The following is a 13518-nucleotide window of genomic DNA, read 5'->3' on the forward strand; positions in this document are numbered from 1 at the left end:
CCCCGCTACTCAACCCCAACATACAACATCCTAGGAAAGCCACCTGGTTCACCACAGCTCTCCAAGAAGCCAGACGCACCTGCAGACACCTGGAGAAGAACTGGAGAAATACCAAGACAACTGAGAACCACACCACGTACAAAGACACCATGACGGACTACCACAACCAAATCAGAGTCACCAAGAGGAACTTCATCCACAGCAAAATCCTTGCAAACTCCACCAACTCCAAAGAACTTTTGAATGTCATTCAAGAATTCCCCAACCCACACAGCCAAGCCACAGACATCCCCCCATTCCACGACCTCTGCAACAAGCTTGGAACCTACATCCACCTCAAAATCAAAAACTTCTATGACAACATTGTCGACCATCCACCACAAGCCACAGACGGCCCCCAGACACCAGCCAGCCCACCATCTCCAACTGGACACTGATCACAGTCAAAGACACCGCCTCAACCATGAAAGACATCCACTCGGGGGCCCCCACCAATCCCTACCCCCTCACATCTAATACAGAGCCAAGACCGCCATCGCACCCGAACTACAATGCAACATCAACACCACCTTTAAAACAGGCACCTTCCCAGATGACTGGAAGCACGCGTATTTTACTTTTAGCTTAATAAATTAGTCTTTCAAACCAAGCAAATGAAAGAGGAAACCTCAATGGATTGGTATGACATTTAGCTGTAAGACTTAAAAAAAAAAAAAAAAAAAAAATGAAAAAATATTGTTCTAATCTGTTTCTTTTAGGTCAGAAGAAAACATGGGGAAACTTTGCTTTTTAAAATAAATGATGCAGTTAAATACTTGTAGTAATCCCTTTCAACATTTCAAACGTGGACGAATGCATACTGTGAACGAATGTATACTGTTGAGCATGGTGCTCTTTACTTTTAAACAGTTTTTCACTTTAACTAATGGTATGCATCATTTGTCTGCATTCCCCTAACTAAGCATTTATGTGCAGTGAATCCGTTTTCTACATCACTCCACAATGCAACGCATCAACCATCTCACGTTGGTAGATAAAACTATTGTATTGAAGCCTTCTTACTTTTACCCTCATGGACATCATTACGGGTTGCCAGTTGGCGCAGATGCAACCCCTGGCTTGCCCCTTGCAACCTCTTGCACTGCATTTGCGACCCTTGGAATCAGAGATGACAAAATCAGTGTCAGGAACACTGGGGCAGCTCGTCCTTATGAACATTAGTTGGGACTCCAGTCTCCTTGATTTTTATCATTTTTTTATTGCACAAATAGTGACTAATAGTATATTATTTACTTATTTATCTTCCCCGGCAACAGAGGTAAGCAAAAAATTATTTCAAATGTATGTTCTGTGCACACGTGCAGGGGTGAGTGTGCTTATGTAGGAGAGAGTGTGTTTGTGTGATTCTGTGTGTATGTGTAAGCATGTGTGTGTAAATGAAGATAAAGGTCAAATGGTGTGTGATGTTGCTTCCACTACCCCTGGCCTTTTGGTGAATTGACGTTGATTTTTACCTTGCACGGCTTTCCCTTCTTGTCAACACCTACATGCATATAAAAGTGCTGCAGCAATATAAACCTGGGAATAACATCAGCACACATTTGTAATATAAACCCTCCCTTACAACACTGCTCAATCTAGGTGTACAGCCGTTCTCTGCATATTAAAACCTCACCTTACTGGGTTCGTCGTGCAGCTGTATCCCTTCAGAATTCTTCAAATGTATCTTCATTAAATCTGCATGAAACTTTTTTGCATTCAAGAAAAAAAGAGGCATGCCCACTGAAACAATTTTCACCTTTTGACATTGTTCCTACGGAAAGACGCATATACTATTTTAAATTATTCAATTATTTCAGCCATAAAACACTTATTTATTAATTATTTTAGTTTTTCTATAGTTATGTTACATGTCAGAGGTGGATCTAAACATTTTAAGAGCAGTGGCACCATGTCAGTCATTTAGCGTATACATACACATACTCAACATCTGCTAAATCACCACTACATAGGAATAACAGCACAAGAAAACAATTTACAAATGATAACTTCAAATGACATAACACATATCATGACACCATAAGAAAAAGCAACATACTAATGCACTTGAACCCAGCAGCACAGGCTAACACGACCCAAAGCTGAACTGGTCAGTGTGACTGCTCTTCCCCCGCACAGCTCCACCACTAAGTGTTGACCCCTGAGCTCTGTTGCAGGGTGCTCGAGGCCCTCCTACACCCACAGGTTCCTGCCTGCGCCTCATCCCTGGTGGTCCAGTAGGAGAGCTCTTCTGCTGCTCTTCCCCTCTTGCCTCTTTCTCTTTTCCATCTTTTTATTTTTTCTCTTTCTTCTCTTTATGTTTCCTTACCTTTCTGTTTCTTTCTGTTTCCTCCTTTTCCTCTTTTCCTGTGCTGCTCTTTTCCCTGCGCTTTTCCCCCTTCTCTGCTGGTCCAATGACCCCTCCTACCTCCAGTGTGTCCTTCCCACCTTCAGGCTGAGCCCCCCTCCCACAGATCCCTACTTAATGGCAGCAGACACTCACAGAGGGCGCACCCCTGGCGTGCTGATGTCACACCAAAGGCAAGCATGTCCGCGCCCGTCCGCGACCCGACCGTGACCAGCACCAGGGACCCTGGTCCTTTGACCCACCTCTGCTATGACTCCAGCGCCCTCCATGCTCTTAACCCGGGGCACAGCAAAAACTGCCAGCTTTCCATGCCAAGCAACACCCAAGGCCCGATCTCTTGTCTACACTGCTGCTGCACCTTCACCCACCTCCGGACCCCTGTAGCAGCCCCCAGCCTTCCGGACCCCACCGCTCACAAACCTCTCAACTGCATCCTCCTCAACGTGCGCTCCCTACACAAACCCGCAACAGAAATCTGGGACCTCCTCAACACCTATGCACCCGACGTCGCCTACCTCACAGAAATCTGGACTAACGTCAACTCCGCGCCCGACATCGCCATAGCCATTCCCGACAGATACGAGATCCTGCGGAAGGACCGCCCCATCTGTCCAGGAGCAGGCATCACCATTGTCCACAAAAGCACCTTCCGCATGTCGACCACCAGCCCGGACGACACTGATTGAGCTCCTCCACTTCAAGATCCAAACTCTCCGCTGAACCCTCATCTACAGGCCAACCAGTCCCTGTGCTCCTTTCACCGACACCATCACAGACCTCATTGCCCCCCACGTCCTCGCCTCCACAGACTACATTCTACTCCGACACCTAAACCTTCACCCGGAAAACCACAACAACCCCAACACCACCTCCCTCCTAGAGAACCTTGCAAACATAGGACTGAAGCAATTAGTCACTGTCCCCACACACACAGTGGGACATACACTCGACCCCGCCCTCACAGAAGTAAACAGCATCTCCTACAGCCAAACCACGGAACTCCTCTGGACTTACCACCACTGCATCCACTTCGCCTTCAAAAAACCCACCTTACACAAGCACGCCCACCGCCTGCCTCATAGAAGCTGGAACAAAGCCACCAAAGACCAGCTCGCGTCTGCCTTCATCACCACCTCGCCACCGACCACGCCAGACACTAACACCGCAGCACGCAGCCTCGACCACTGGATCACGAACTGCACAGACACACTCGTCAGCCTCAAGGAAGCAACAGGACGACACATCAAGAAAACAAGCTGGTTCACCCGCGCACTCCATGAATCCAAATGCTCCTGCAGATGACTCAAAAAGTCATGGAGGAACATCAAAATCTCAGAAACACGCACTGCCTACAGAACAGCCACCACAGCTCATCACCAGCTCATCAAATACACAAAGAAGAAATTCCTCCAAGACAGAATCCTCACCGAGACTCGTAACACCAATTCACTCCTTTCCATCATCATGGAATTTGCCAAACCCTGCTGCGAAACAACAGACATCCCACCCTCACAAGACCTTTGCTACAGACTCAGCACCTTTTTTCACCTCAAGATTAAGATGATCTATGACTACTTCGATAACCAAGACCTCTGCACCTCTCCAGCTCCCGCCCCTAGCGACACCCCCGAACAGACTCTTATCACTTGGACCCCACTCATGACAAAAGACACCCTAAAGACCATGAAGAGCATCCACTCCGGAGCACCCTTAGACTCCTGCCCACCCCACATCTTCCATAGAGCCGCAATGGCCATCGCACCCGAACTACGCCAGACGATCAACTGCTCCCTCTAAATCGTCACATTCCCCGATGACTGGAAACACGCCAAAGTCAACCTTCTCCTGAAGAAACCCTCCGCAGACCCAACAGACCTCAAAAACTTCAGGCCCATCTCCCGGCTTCCATTTGCAGCTAAGGTCATCGAAAAGGCCGTCAACACCCAGCTAGCAAACTTCATTGATTCTAACAACTTCCTGGACATCTCACAATCCAGATTCTGCTGCAACGACAGCACAGAGACCGCCCTATTCGCTGCCACTGACGATATCCACTCCCTCCTCGACCAGGGTCAAACAGCAGCCCTCATCCACCGAACCTCTCAGCTGCCTTCAACACAGTCTTCCACCGCACACTAGCCACCAGACTCCACGGCACCGGCATCCACGGAAAGGCCCTCGACTGTAAATGCTTATTTCTCACCAGCAGAACTCAGTGAATCAGACGAAGGAATGGAACTCCCCCCTCTACGTCATCTTTTTTGATTATGAGAAGATATTCAATAGCCTGGACAGCAAGACCCTTTGGAAACTCTTCCACTACTACAGTGTGCCAAAATAAATCATCGGAATTATCAGGAACTCTTACGAGGAAATGACCTGCAAGATAGTCCGTGGAGAACCGGAGTCCGGAGTCCGCCAGGATTGTTTGCTCTCAACTTTTCTCTTCCTGTTGGCCATAGACTAGATCATGAAGACATTCACAGCAAGGTGAAAGAATGGGATCCTGTGGACACCTTGGATGCAGCCATTTACCTTAGTGACAGTGCAGTGAGTCTGATGATTGTGCAAGTTATGTAGTACTCCATGGAAAAGCTGATGCTTTTGTCAAATGGAGAGAGTGAACATTACGGGAATCCCATGGCAAATTGTCAACATAGATCAGTTGACTGGTACCAGTGAGTTAAACAGGTTTTTAGCAATCTAGCTGGAAAGGTGCTGGCAGATGTTTCAGGTTTTAAGGAGTTCGAGCTAGGCACTTGTTGGGAAAATAATGAGGGAATTCAGTGTCATGCTGGAATTGAATTGCACCACTCAGTTACTGGATGAGGGGGATGGTGCCTGGGTAAAAGGTGAGAAGGGAGGGTAAGGAAATTGAGAAACAAGGCAGGAACAGAAATGATTTATGTATTTGATGAATTGGCCTTTAGAAGGTGTGTTGTATTCTAGTTTCCTCACTGAGGATTTTTCTCAGGTTTTTGATACTAAGAATTAGGTTTGGGGCTTCACTCAAGGATGAGGGCCATGAGAAAGGAATCTCATTTTGACCAGCATCCATCAATAATATAATATCTATTTCAGTGTTATTAGAACATAGGAAGGTTTCTTTGTGCTGAACAACAAATGCTTATTACTGAGCCATATTCGTGGTTTATTGACTTTGCAGGAATTTAATGCTCAGTGGACCTGCCAAACTTTGAACCGGTGACCATGATGTCAAACAGAGGTCACTGTAGAGAATGTATCATTGCACTTTTCCATCAGATTCTGCATTTGACTTAACTACAGTGAATATGAGTATGTTTCAGAACAATGTTTTAAAGAATACATAATATATTTGTTCACAAATGTTTGTTTGATGACCATCAGCAGCTTAATCCATTGTAGAGACTTGTGCTGTTTGCCTCATGCGATGGGCAATCTGCCTGCTATAACCTTAAGAGACCACATAGCTGAATATTAGAACAGAAACAGCTTTCTTTAATTCTTTATATTTTGTGAATGTGACTGCAAGATCTTGGGATGGCACCTCAGAGGCATCTTTGAAAAGGTAGCTAATTTTGTTAGGGGTCTCAACAAACATTTTGGTATGGGGCAGGGTTTACTGTTAGCTGGCAGCACATCTCAAACTCTGCAAAATACTCCTTAGCGGATGCAACATGTGAAGCAAAGCACACTCTTACCCCTCTGTGGAAAAATAAGGATAATATTTGAAGCACGTTCTTATCCAACACACTGTGGGGTTCGATGTTTAATACTCTGTCCACACACTATGCTTTTTAAACTAAGTGTTTCCTTGCCTCGCAAGTGGAAGAAAATCTAAAGTACTAGACACATGTCAATCCCAAAAAATATTAGAGTGGGTATCAAAAGGCCTAAAGACATTCTAGGGCCACATACCCAATTTCTCAAGAACTGATCCCTAATGCAGGTCATAGCTGAAGAGGCCTATTTGTCACCTCAGGTTCAGTTGTTCCTTTAAGAAACGGGCTTTAGTGTGTCATTTCTTTTCTTAGCATTGCCAAGATCTCTATGATGGCAGAGAGAATTATGGGTATACAAATCAAAACTTACTCCAAGCTGACAGAATTGTCCAATCGTGAAACTGGATACGAGGTTGTATCAAGCTAATTACAGAGAAACACATGAAGCAATTAGCTTTTATGTGCGTGCATAGATCACTATGCAAAGGCCATGGAAGGACATGAAGTAGTTTAGGGGATCATGTTTTGGGAAGGGCTTGTGAAACCATTAGGCAGATATCCAACACCTTGAAAATAATTTCATGGACATTCCTCCAGGTTTTAGACTTGTTAGAAGGAAGCCACTTATTATGGGCATTGAACAGGACATTACGTATGCATGCAGAGAAGTAGAGGAACCACCAAGGGTCGTAACCTAGTACCCAACTTAACTTTTTCCTCTTTAAAACTGCAAGATACCCCTACTTGTCTTCTCTGCGGTGCTGAGGAGGCACCTTCATCCACACAGTGTGGAGCTGCTCAGAGCTAGAGAGGTTTTGGCAGGGTGCGGTCACATGCCTAGGTGGTGTACTGTCTTGGCAGATCCCGCGTAGGCGGTTGGCTCTCCTTCACCTTATGGATGATGTGGGTGGGAACAAATATAAACTATGCTCGCTAAATGCAACATAGCCAGGGATTGGAAGGCAGTAGCCCCTCCGTCACTATCGGTGTGGAAAAAGGGAATGGACCACTGTATGGGAATGGAGATTGCGGTCTATGAAGCTAGGGGGCGCCACCAAAAACACCCACAAATATGGAAGGGATGGGCGAAATGCAGAGGAATCAAATTAGATTCAGCAACTCCTTATAAAGAAATTAAGATATTCCATTGCCAAAATGAGACTATCGAAATGAACAGATAAACGTCATGGGTTATGCAGTTGGATTGTTTTTCTTTTCCTATTTTATTAATGGATGGAGGTTGTGGGCGGGGATATCGACAGGACAGTTGTCTCCTATTTTATGATATATATGTTGCATTTGCTTATCTGGCCTATTGGCCGTGTTGGAATTCTTACATATACATCAATAAAATCTGGTTTTTTTTTTAAACTGCAAGAGAAGTGGATTAGAGTGTCCAAAGTTGGACGCAATCACATCTTTTAGAGGTAGATTCCCATTCTGTGGAATCAGGCAGAATTTGAAAAATACTACATTACAAAAGTTGGATCCTGCGCTCCTCTGTTTTGGTAAAAATGGGTTTGGTTAAAAAGTAGTAAGTAAAGGAAGTGTTTGTTATGAAGTCAGAGGTAATTTCCCCAAGGTTAGTTAGCAATAGATTGAAAGATAGTAAATTGAAAGGATTGCAGCCCTTAAAAAATGTACAGAATAATTTGGTTATGTATTAACACTTTTAACCATGAAGGATACACATCTTTTAATGAAGTGGATTGATTGACTTGATTCAACCTAAATGATATATAGTAAGATGGTGACTCTTTTCCCCATTACTTTCCTACAGCATATGATATAAGAGATGAAGCAGGAAGAAGGCACGTTCTTTCTAGGGGACAGTGATTGTTTTAGGCAAAAATGCATTTACATAGTCTACATATGCAGTGGATTTAGTTTCTTAAACCGTACAAATCACCCCCTTTGGTGGACATAATAAAGGTGCAAATTCTGGTATGTGAAATTCAAAACATCTCTCGATTTGTATGTCCACTCCAAACTGGACTGATAAAAGTGGTTTTGGGATGCACATGCTGCCCACGGGTATCCTCAGACTAACTTGCAGTCAATCAGGACAGTTCTAAAAAATTGACCTGGTTCAAGGGTAGCAGATAAGAATTGTGACAACAGGAAGTTGATTCACAAATTCTCTCCGAATGCCTTTCAACTAATCAAAAATGGTCTACATTTTGACCATTCTCATTAGCTGCTAGGTCGCCAATCAAAATGGCTCTGGGCAAGGTCTGGCAGCCACTGTGTCAGCAGGCTGGCAATCATTCTGGGGTCTGTGGAAACCTGCTGGATAGTGCCAGATGTTCTGAGTTTGATTCTGTTTGAAAATATTTTAGTAGATCCCTGAAAAGGTAGATTTACCCCGGTATTAGCCTCTGCTTGTTGCTATTGGTTCAGTCCATAGTGGTATTTAAGTAAACTGATGCAATCAGAAACATTATAGTTGATTATGAAATGCACCAGAGTGATCGTATATTGATAATATGGCTCAATGACCTTAGTGCTGCCAGACCAAACAAACATAGCAGTAGCTACAAGCACCTTATAACTAGTGTGTGAGGGAACCGGAGGCAAGGTGGGCATGCAGACACTGGAGCTGCCCTGCCAAAGTTCCATGCATCAGGGGTTGTGCTAATGCATTTTAGTGCTGGTATCCACATCACCGCACTAAAATGCTAATGTCACGCATAACTATAGCTCCTTTATTCGTGACCAGCCACTGTAACTCTGGGTCAACATTGTTTGACTATATGTTTATTCAAACACTCAGCAGAGTGCACAGATCGATTGTAACACTTGTGCTAATTGTAATTACCATTTTGTGTGAAGGAGGTACACCTCTGTGGAAATACTGACAGAACCATGAGAAAGGAAAAGTATAGTCAAGGGAGAGGTGCTATGAAGTCCATGCAGGAAGAGAGAGTGAAGAGACAGTGGTGAAGAGGAAAGAGATGACTTGTGAGATAAAATGCAGATAGAGGATTTCAAAAAGATCCTGGATAAAAAGTGAAACAATGAAAGACTGCTGATGGCAGGGGTGTAAAGAGGACAGGAATGATTGAGGCACTCCAAAGTTCCTTCCACTGACCTAGACATATTCAATTCACCATCTAACATTTTCAGAATTGAAACATTTTCAATTCTTGTTATGCACAACAAAATCATTGTTTTGGATCTGATATTGCTAATAAACATTGACTTCAGCTTTAGCATTGAAAACACCAATAGGTCTGGCTGGTTTTAGATGTGATATGTCTGGATCCAGTAACAGAGAACTCAAACAAGGCTCATTGCTTTGGTTTACTCTTGACAAAGTGTCACTCACAGTTTCACACATTTGACAGTAGAATGCCACTCCTATGACAAGTGAAATCTTAAGAATGTCGCACATAAACAATCTTAATTATTGGCATCTTTTGCTGCTATCTGACTAGGTGAGATTACAGAGGGGTAAATGCGGAGACCTCAATAAGTAGTGTGGTTGGAAATTGCCACTGCAACATCAGTACAGACTTGTGATAAGTTAATACCAGTTAGTAAGAATTACTTTTTTTACTACATGTGAGCTCTCATGCTAGATGTGCTTGCAGTGAGAACATACATTGCAGTGTTTTCTAGGAGAATAATTATGAAAGGTTAGCAATTTTACAAACATTAAGGTTTTTAATGCATGCATCCATGACAAGCATGCTCCCATCTCAGGAAGACTGTTTTGGGGAGTTCTTTGTGAATACAAGATTGTAAGTCATCAAATAAGTCAAAGACAAATTGAAAAATGATCATAGGAGTTTGAAAAAGCTGCTTTATTGGAATCTCACTAACAAACTGACAGTCAAACTACTGCCAATTCAATCAAACTATCACTGTGTTGAAGAAGGTTTATTGGTTGGCTGACGAAGACTTATGCACCTTATAGGTACTGTGCATCTCCCACAAAGTATTTCACTGTGTAACACCAACATTTCTCAAAGTAAACCCATCAAATATGTTCTAATTTGTCCCCTTTTCTCTTCTACACTTCTTATTGCTCTTACATTTGTTTTACTCCCTACTAATGGCTTTTTTGTAGTGCCTACGTCCCATGAAAGATTGTTGAGTCACTCCCTTGGACTTTTCTGCTCTTTAGGCCTTGTCAGAACTTGGAGCGTGATGTAGATTTTTGCAGACGGGTTAATCCGTTACAAATGTAACAGATATTTCACCAGCCGAATTACAAATGCATTATATCCTATGGCACTTTCCAATACGGTGGATGGGATATCCGTCACATTTGTGATGAAGTAACCTGTCCATTGAACTTTGAATTAGGCCATTGGTCTTTCACACAATCCTGAGAACGGATTAGAATTGCTGCTGTAGCTTACTGATGTGAAAGTCTTTCTTTCTTTCCTCCACATCTATTACTCATAGCTCCCTTTGATGGACGCTGCTGTCATCTGTATTTCCTACTCTGTTTTCTTATGATTTACTGAACCCAAGGTACTTTCTGGATGTCTACTAAGATATATAACTAAACATCTCTGAACGTATTTAACACAAAAACGAATGGCTCATCTTGATAGGCTTATCAGTCAATGTTTATACCATCTAAGCATACTAGCTACTGAGGGCCTGATTCACAAAGGTAAACTTACATATTTGTATATGTTTACGAATGTTTGGTATTCACAATGGTATTTTACCAGTAGTATCTTTACGACTGCGGAGTCTCCGCACATAAAAAGATAGAACAGTCAAATCAAATCAAAATAATCTTCATTCGGTTTCAGATATTAAAACCATAAAACCACATATTAAATATAATAAAACAATAGTAACATCTAGTAAAAATAGCACCAGATAGGACAGTCCTTTCTTTTTATGAGGGGAGACTCCGCAGTCGTAAAGATACTACTAGTAACATGCCTTTGTGAATAGCAAACAATCGTACACTTACACGAAAATTTTATGTAAGTCTACCTTTGTGAATTAGGCCCTGCATTTGTTGCAAACTAAGCAAATATGCCAATAAGAGGCATGCCATACAATATGATCTAAAAAACAGTGACACAGCTGTTGTTAGAGGTACCTTGTAAACTCTGAATATCACTGTCTCATGCCTAAAAAAAAGATTTATATCTATCATTACTGCGATCTAATTTCAAAGCAACTGCCAATTTCACTCCCATCAAATACATTTCCCTTACCATCAACGTATATACATATTGCATACTTAAATAAACATTACATTCAATAATGGAAATCCCTTCACAGTCTTAAACTATACATTTTTCTATGCAACCCCTCAATATGATTTTTTTCTCAAGTATGCCTAAAAACAATCCAAAACCTGCATCTTATTTGACCCAGAAAAAACATTTACATTTTTATATCTTCAGATTACTTTCATTTCCCTAAGTCGGGATCTGTCCCCATTCTTAGTGCAAGATCTATCAATAAAAAAGAGTTAATTGAAAAGTCAATTTCACATGCCACATTTTTAGAAAGAACCTTCTAACAAACAGGCATCTATCTCATAAAGTAAGGTGTTGTGTGACTATGCCTAATTTTAAGTTATGTCTTATCATATATTACATAAACACTATCCTGCCTTACATTACAAGGATATTGAAGTCACTGAGAAGTTCCTTGATCATATAGAGGAACTTGGCCAAAGACCAAGTTTCTTAATAAGGCTATGGAACTCCGAGATGACTTGCATTATCCTTAATATGTACAACAGGGGATACTTTATTCCTTATTATATATGGCCACACAATCACCCTTACCACAAAAATCTTAAAACCTTGTTGTTCAATGTGAAGGATTTTGGATGTTTGCAAACATGAAGAAAAAATGTGAATCTATGATGCAAAATAAAAACACCAAAATGCAGTTAGATATTTGTGGATGTTGTTCAGAATGTGTTGAAACATGCAGGGAGTTTCTTTCTTTCCTATAATTACCTGGAGTGTGGAAAAACAAACATGTTTCCGTAAATACTAGGAGTGGGCGGAACTCGTGAAGTTTCACTTCATGGAATTCTGTGGAGTAACAGAAAAACTCTTCAAGATTCCAAGGAGTTCCGCCAACAGGCTGAAAATATGCAGCTCGCGTTGCTCGCACTGCAATTTAGCACTGGGAGTGCAAGCAGCGCTGAAAAATCATCACAAATGATACCATGCGCTGGGCAAGAGTGTGTGGCCATTCGAGTTGAATTTCCTACCGCTCAAGTTGAGAATATACTCAAGTGGCAGTAAATCTACTCCAGCAGCAGCCCTCTGACCGCGACCGCTCATGTCCACATGTGACCGCCCGCAATAGAAAATTGTGCTAGGGGACGCAAAATCTTGCTCACCAGCTTTCATTTTCTGGAGCCTCACAGGAGAAAGATTCTGCCAAATGGCGATTGTTGGAATTGGCCAGAAATCTGCATTAAAGTGAGCTAAATTCAACCAATTCTACGGGCCTCCCCTAATAAATACCTCCTTTCTGTTTATCTCTCATCTAGAAAAACAGAGCAGTAGAAAGGAAAGCCCCATTTTGGTTTCGTAGTTGAAACTGCAGTTTTAATTATGCCCCATGAATTACCTTTCAGCTCATCTACTGGCTCTGGCAGCAGGCACTGTGACATCAGAACTTAACTGTAATAAGTTATTACAGTAGAGCGGCTATGTCATTTCTTTATTACAGATGACAAGTCATTGCAATAAGGGAATTACAGACAAGCGTTTTGTAAAGGGATTCTAGCTCCCATGTATATCAAGGTATTTTTGCAGGCCGTTTACCTCATTCCATCCAGAAGCAATTCATACACCTCTAATCTGTTATTGACTGTAGAGTGTAGAAGGTTGTTTTAGCTCAGTTTGTAGAAGGATGGTGCACCCTGGTAACCAACAACCATGAAAGACAATGACTTAAAAAGTGTGTCTGATTTCTGACACTTTACCTTCTCTCTCTTTCTTTATCAAGTTCACGTTAATGAATTGAAAAGAGAGTTGTCAGCTATGGGGTTGAAAATCCCCACTTTATTGCAGTTCATCTTTATATCAGGAGTATAGGAGGATTTCTCTATTGCAAATATTTAATTTATATGGGGCTGATGTAGACTTAGATACTTACTCTGTCACAACGTGACAGATATACCCCTTCTGCCTTACTACAAAGGCATTATATCCTATGGCTCTTGTAAAAAGGCAGACGGGATAATCGTCACATTGTGAAGGAGTAACCTGTCCGCTAAACTCTAAATTAGGCCCTACGATGATAAAACTGTTTTTCCTAACATGGAGCATCATACAAGGAATACATTTCATAACAGTTTTTCCTGTGCATTGAGTCTTATGATATTGAGATTGATGGAGTACTAGTCCAATACACACCAACTCAGAATGTTGTCCCTTTCATTCCAAAAACCAACAAGCA

General features: G+C 42.2%; 1 protein-coding gene across 9 annotated transcripts in view; it reads right to left on the bottom strand.

Annotated features, from left to right (window-relative positions):
* SLC26A7 (solute carrier family 26 member 7) overlaps positions 1 to 13518 on the bottom strand; it is a 566650-nt gene that overhangs the window by 44175 nt on the left and 508957 nt on the right. For 6 of the 9 annotated variants that reach the window (XR_014961520.1, XR_014961518.1, XM_085605292.1 and 3 more), the window contains one exon: positions 1676 to 1813. Coding sequence is in view for 6 of the 9 variants with exons in the window: in XM_085605292.1 (XP_085461418.1) it covers positions 1676 to 1813 (138 nt within the window). In the remaining 3 variants the exon portion in view is untranslated. The remainder of the gene's footprint in view (positions 1 to 1675; positions 1814 to 13518) is intronic. The other 3 variants (XR_014961519.1, XM_085605293.1, XM_085605296.1) reach the window with 1 other exon arrangement.

Source organism: Triturus cristatus, chromosome 5_1, assembly GCF_964204655.1.
Source record: "Triturus cristatus chromosome 5_1, aTriCri1.1, whole genome shotgun sequence".
Classification (NCBI taxonomy): domain Eukaryota; kingdom Metazoa; phylum Chordata; class Amphibia; order Caudata; family Salamandridae; genus Triturus; species Triturus cristatus.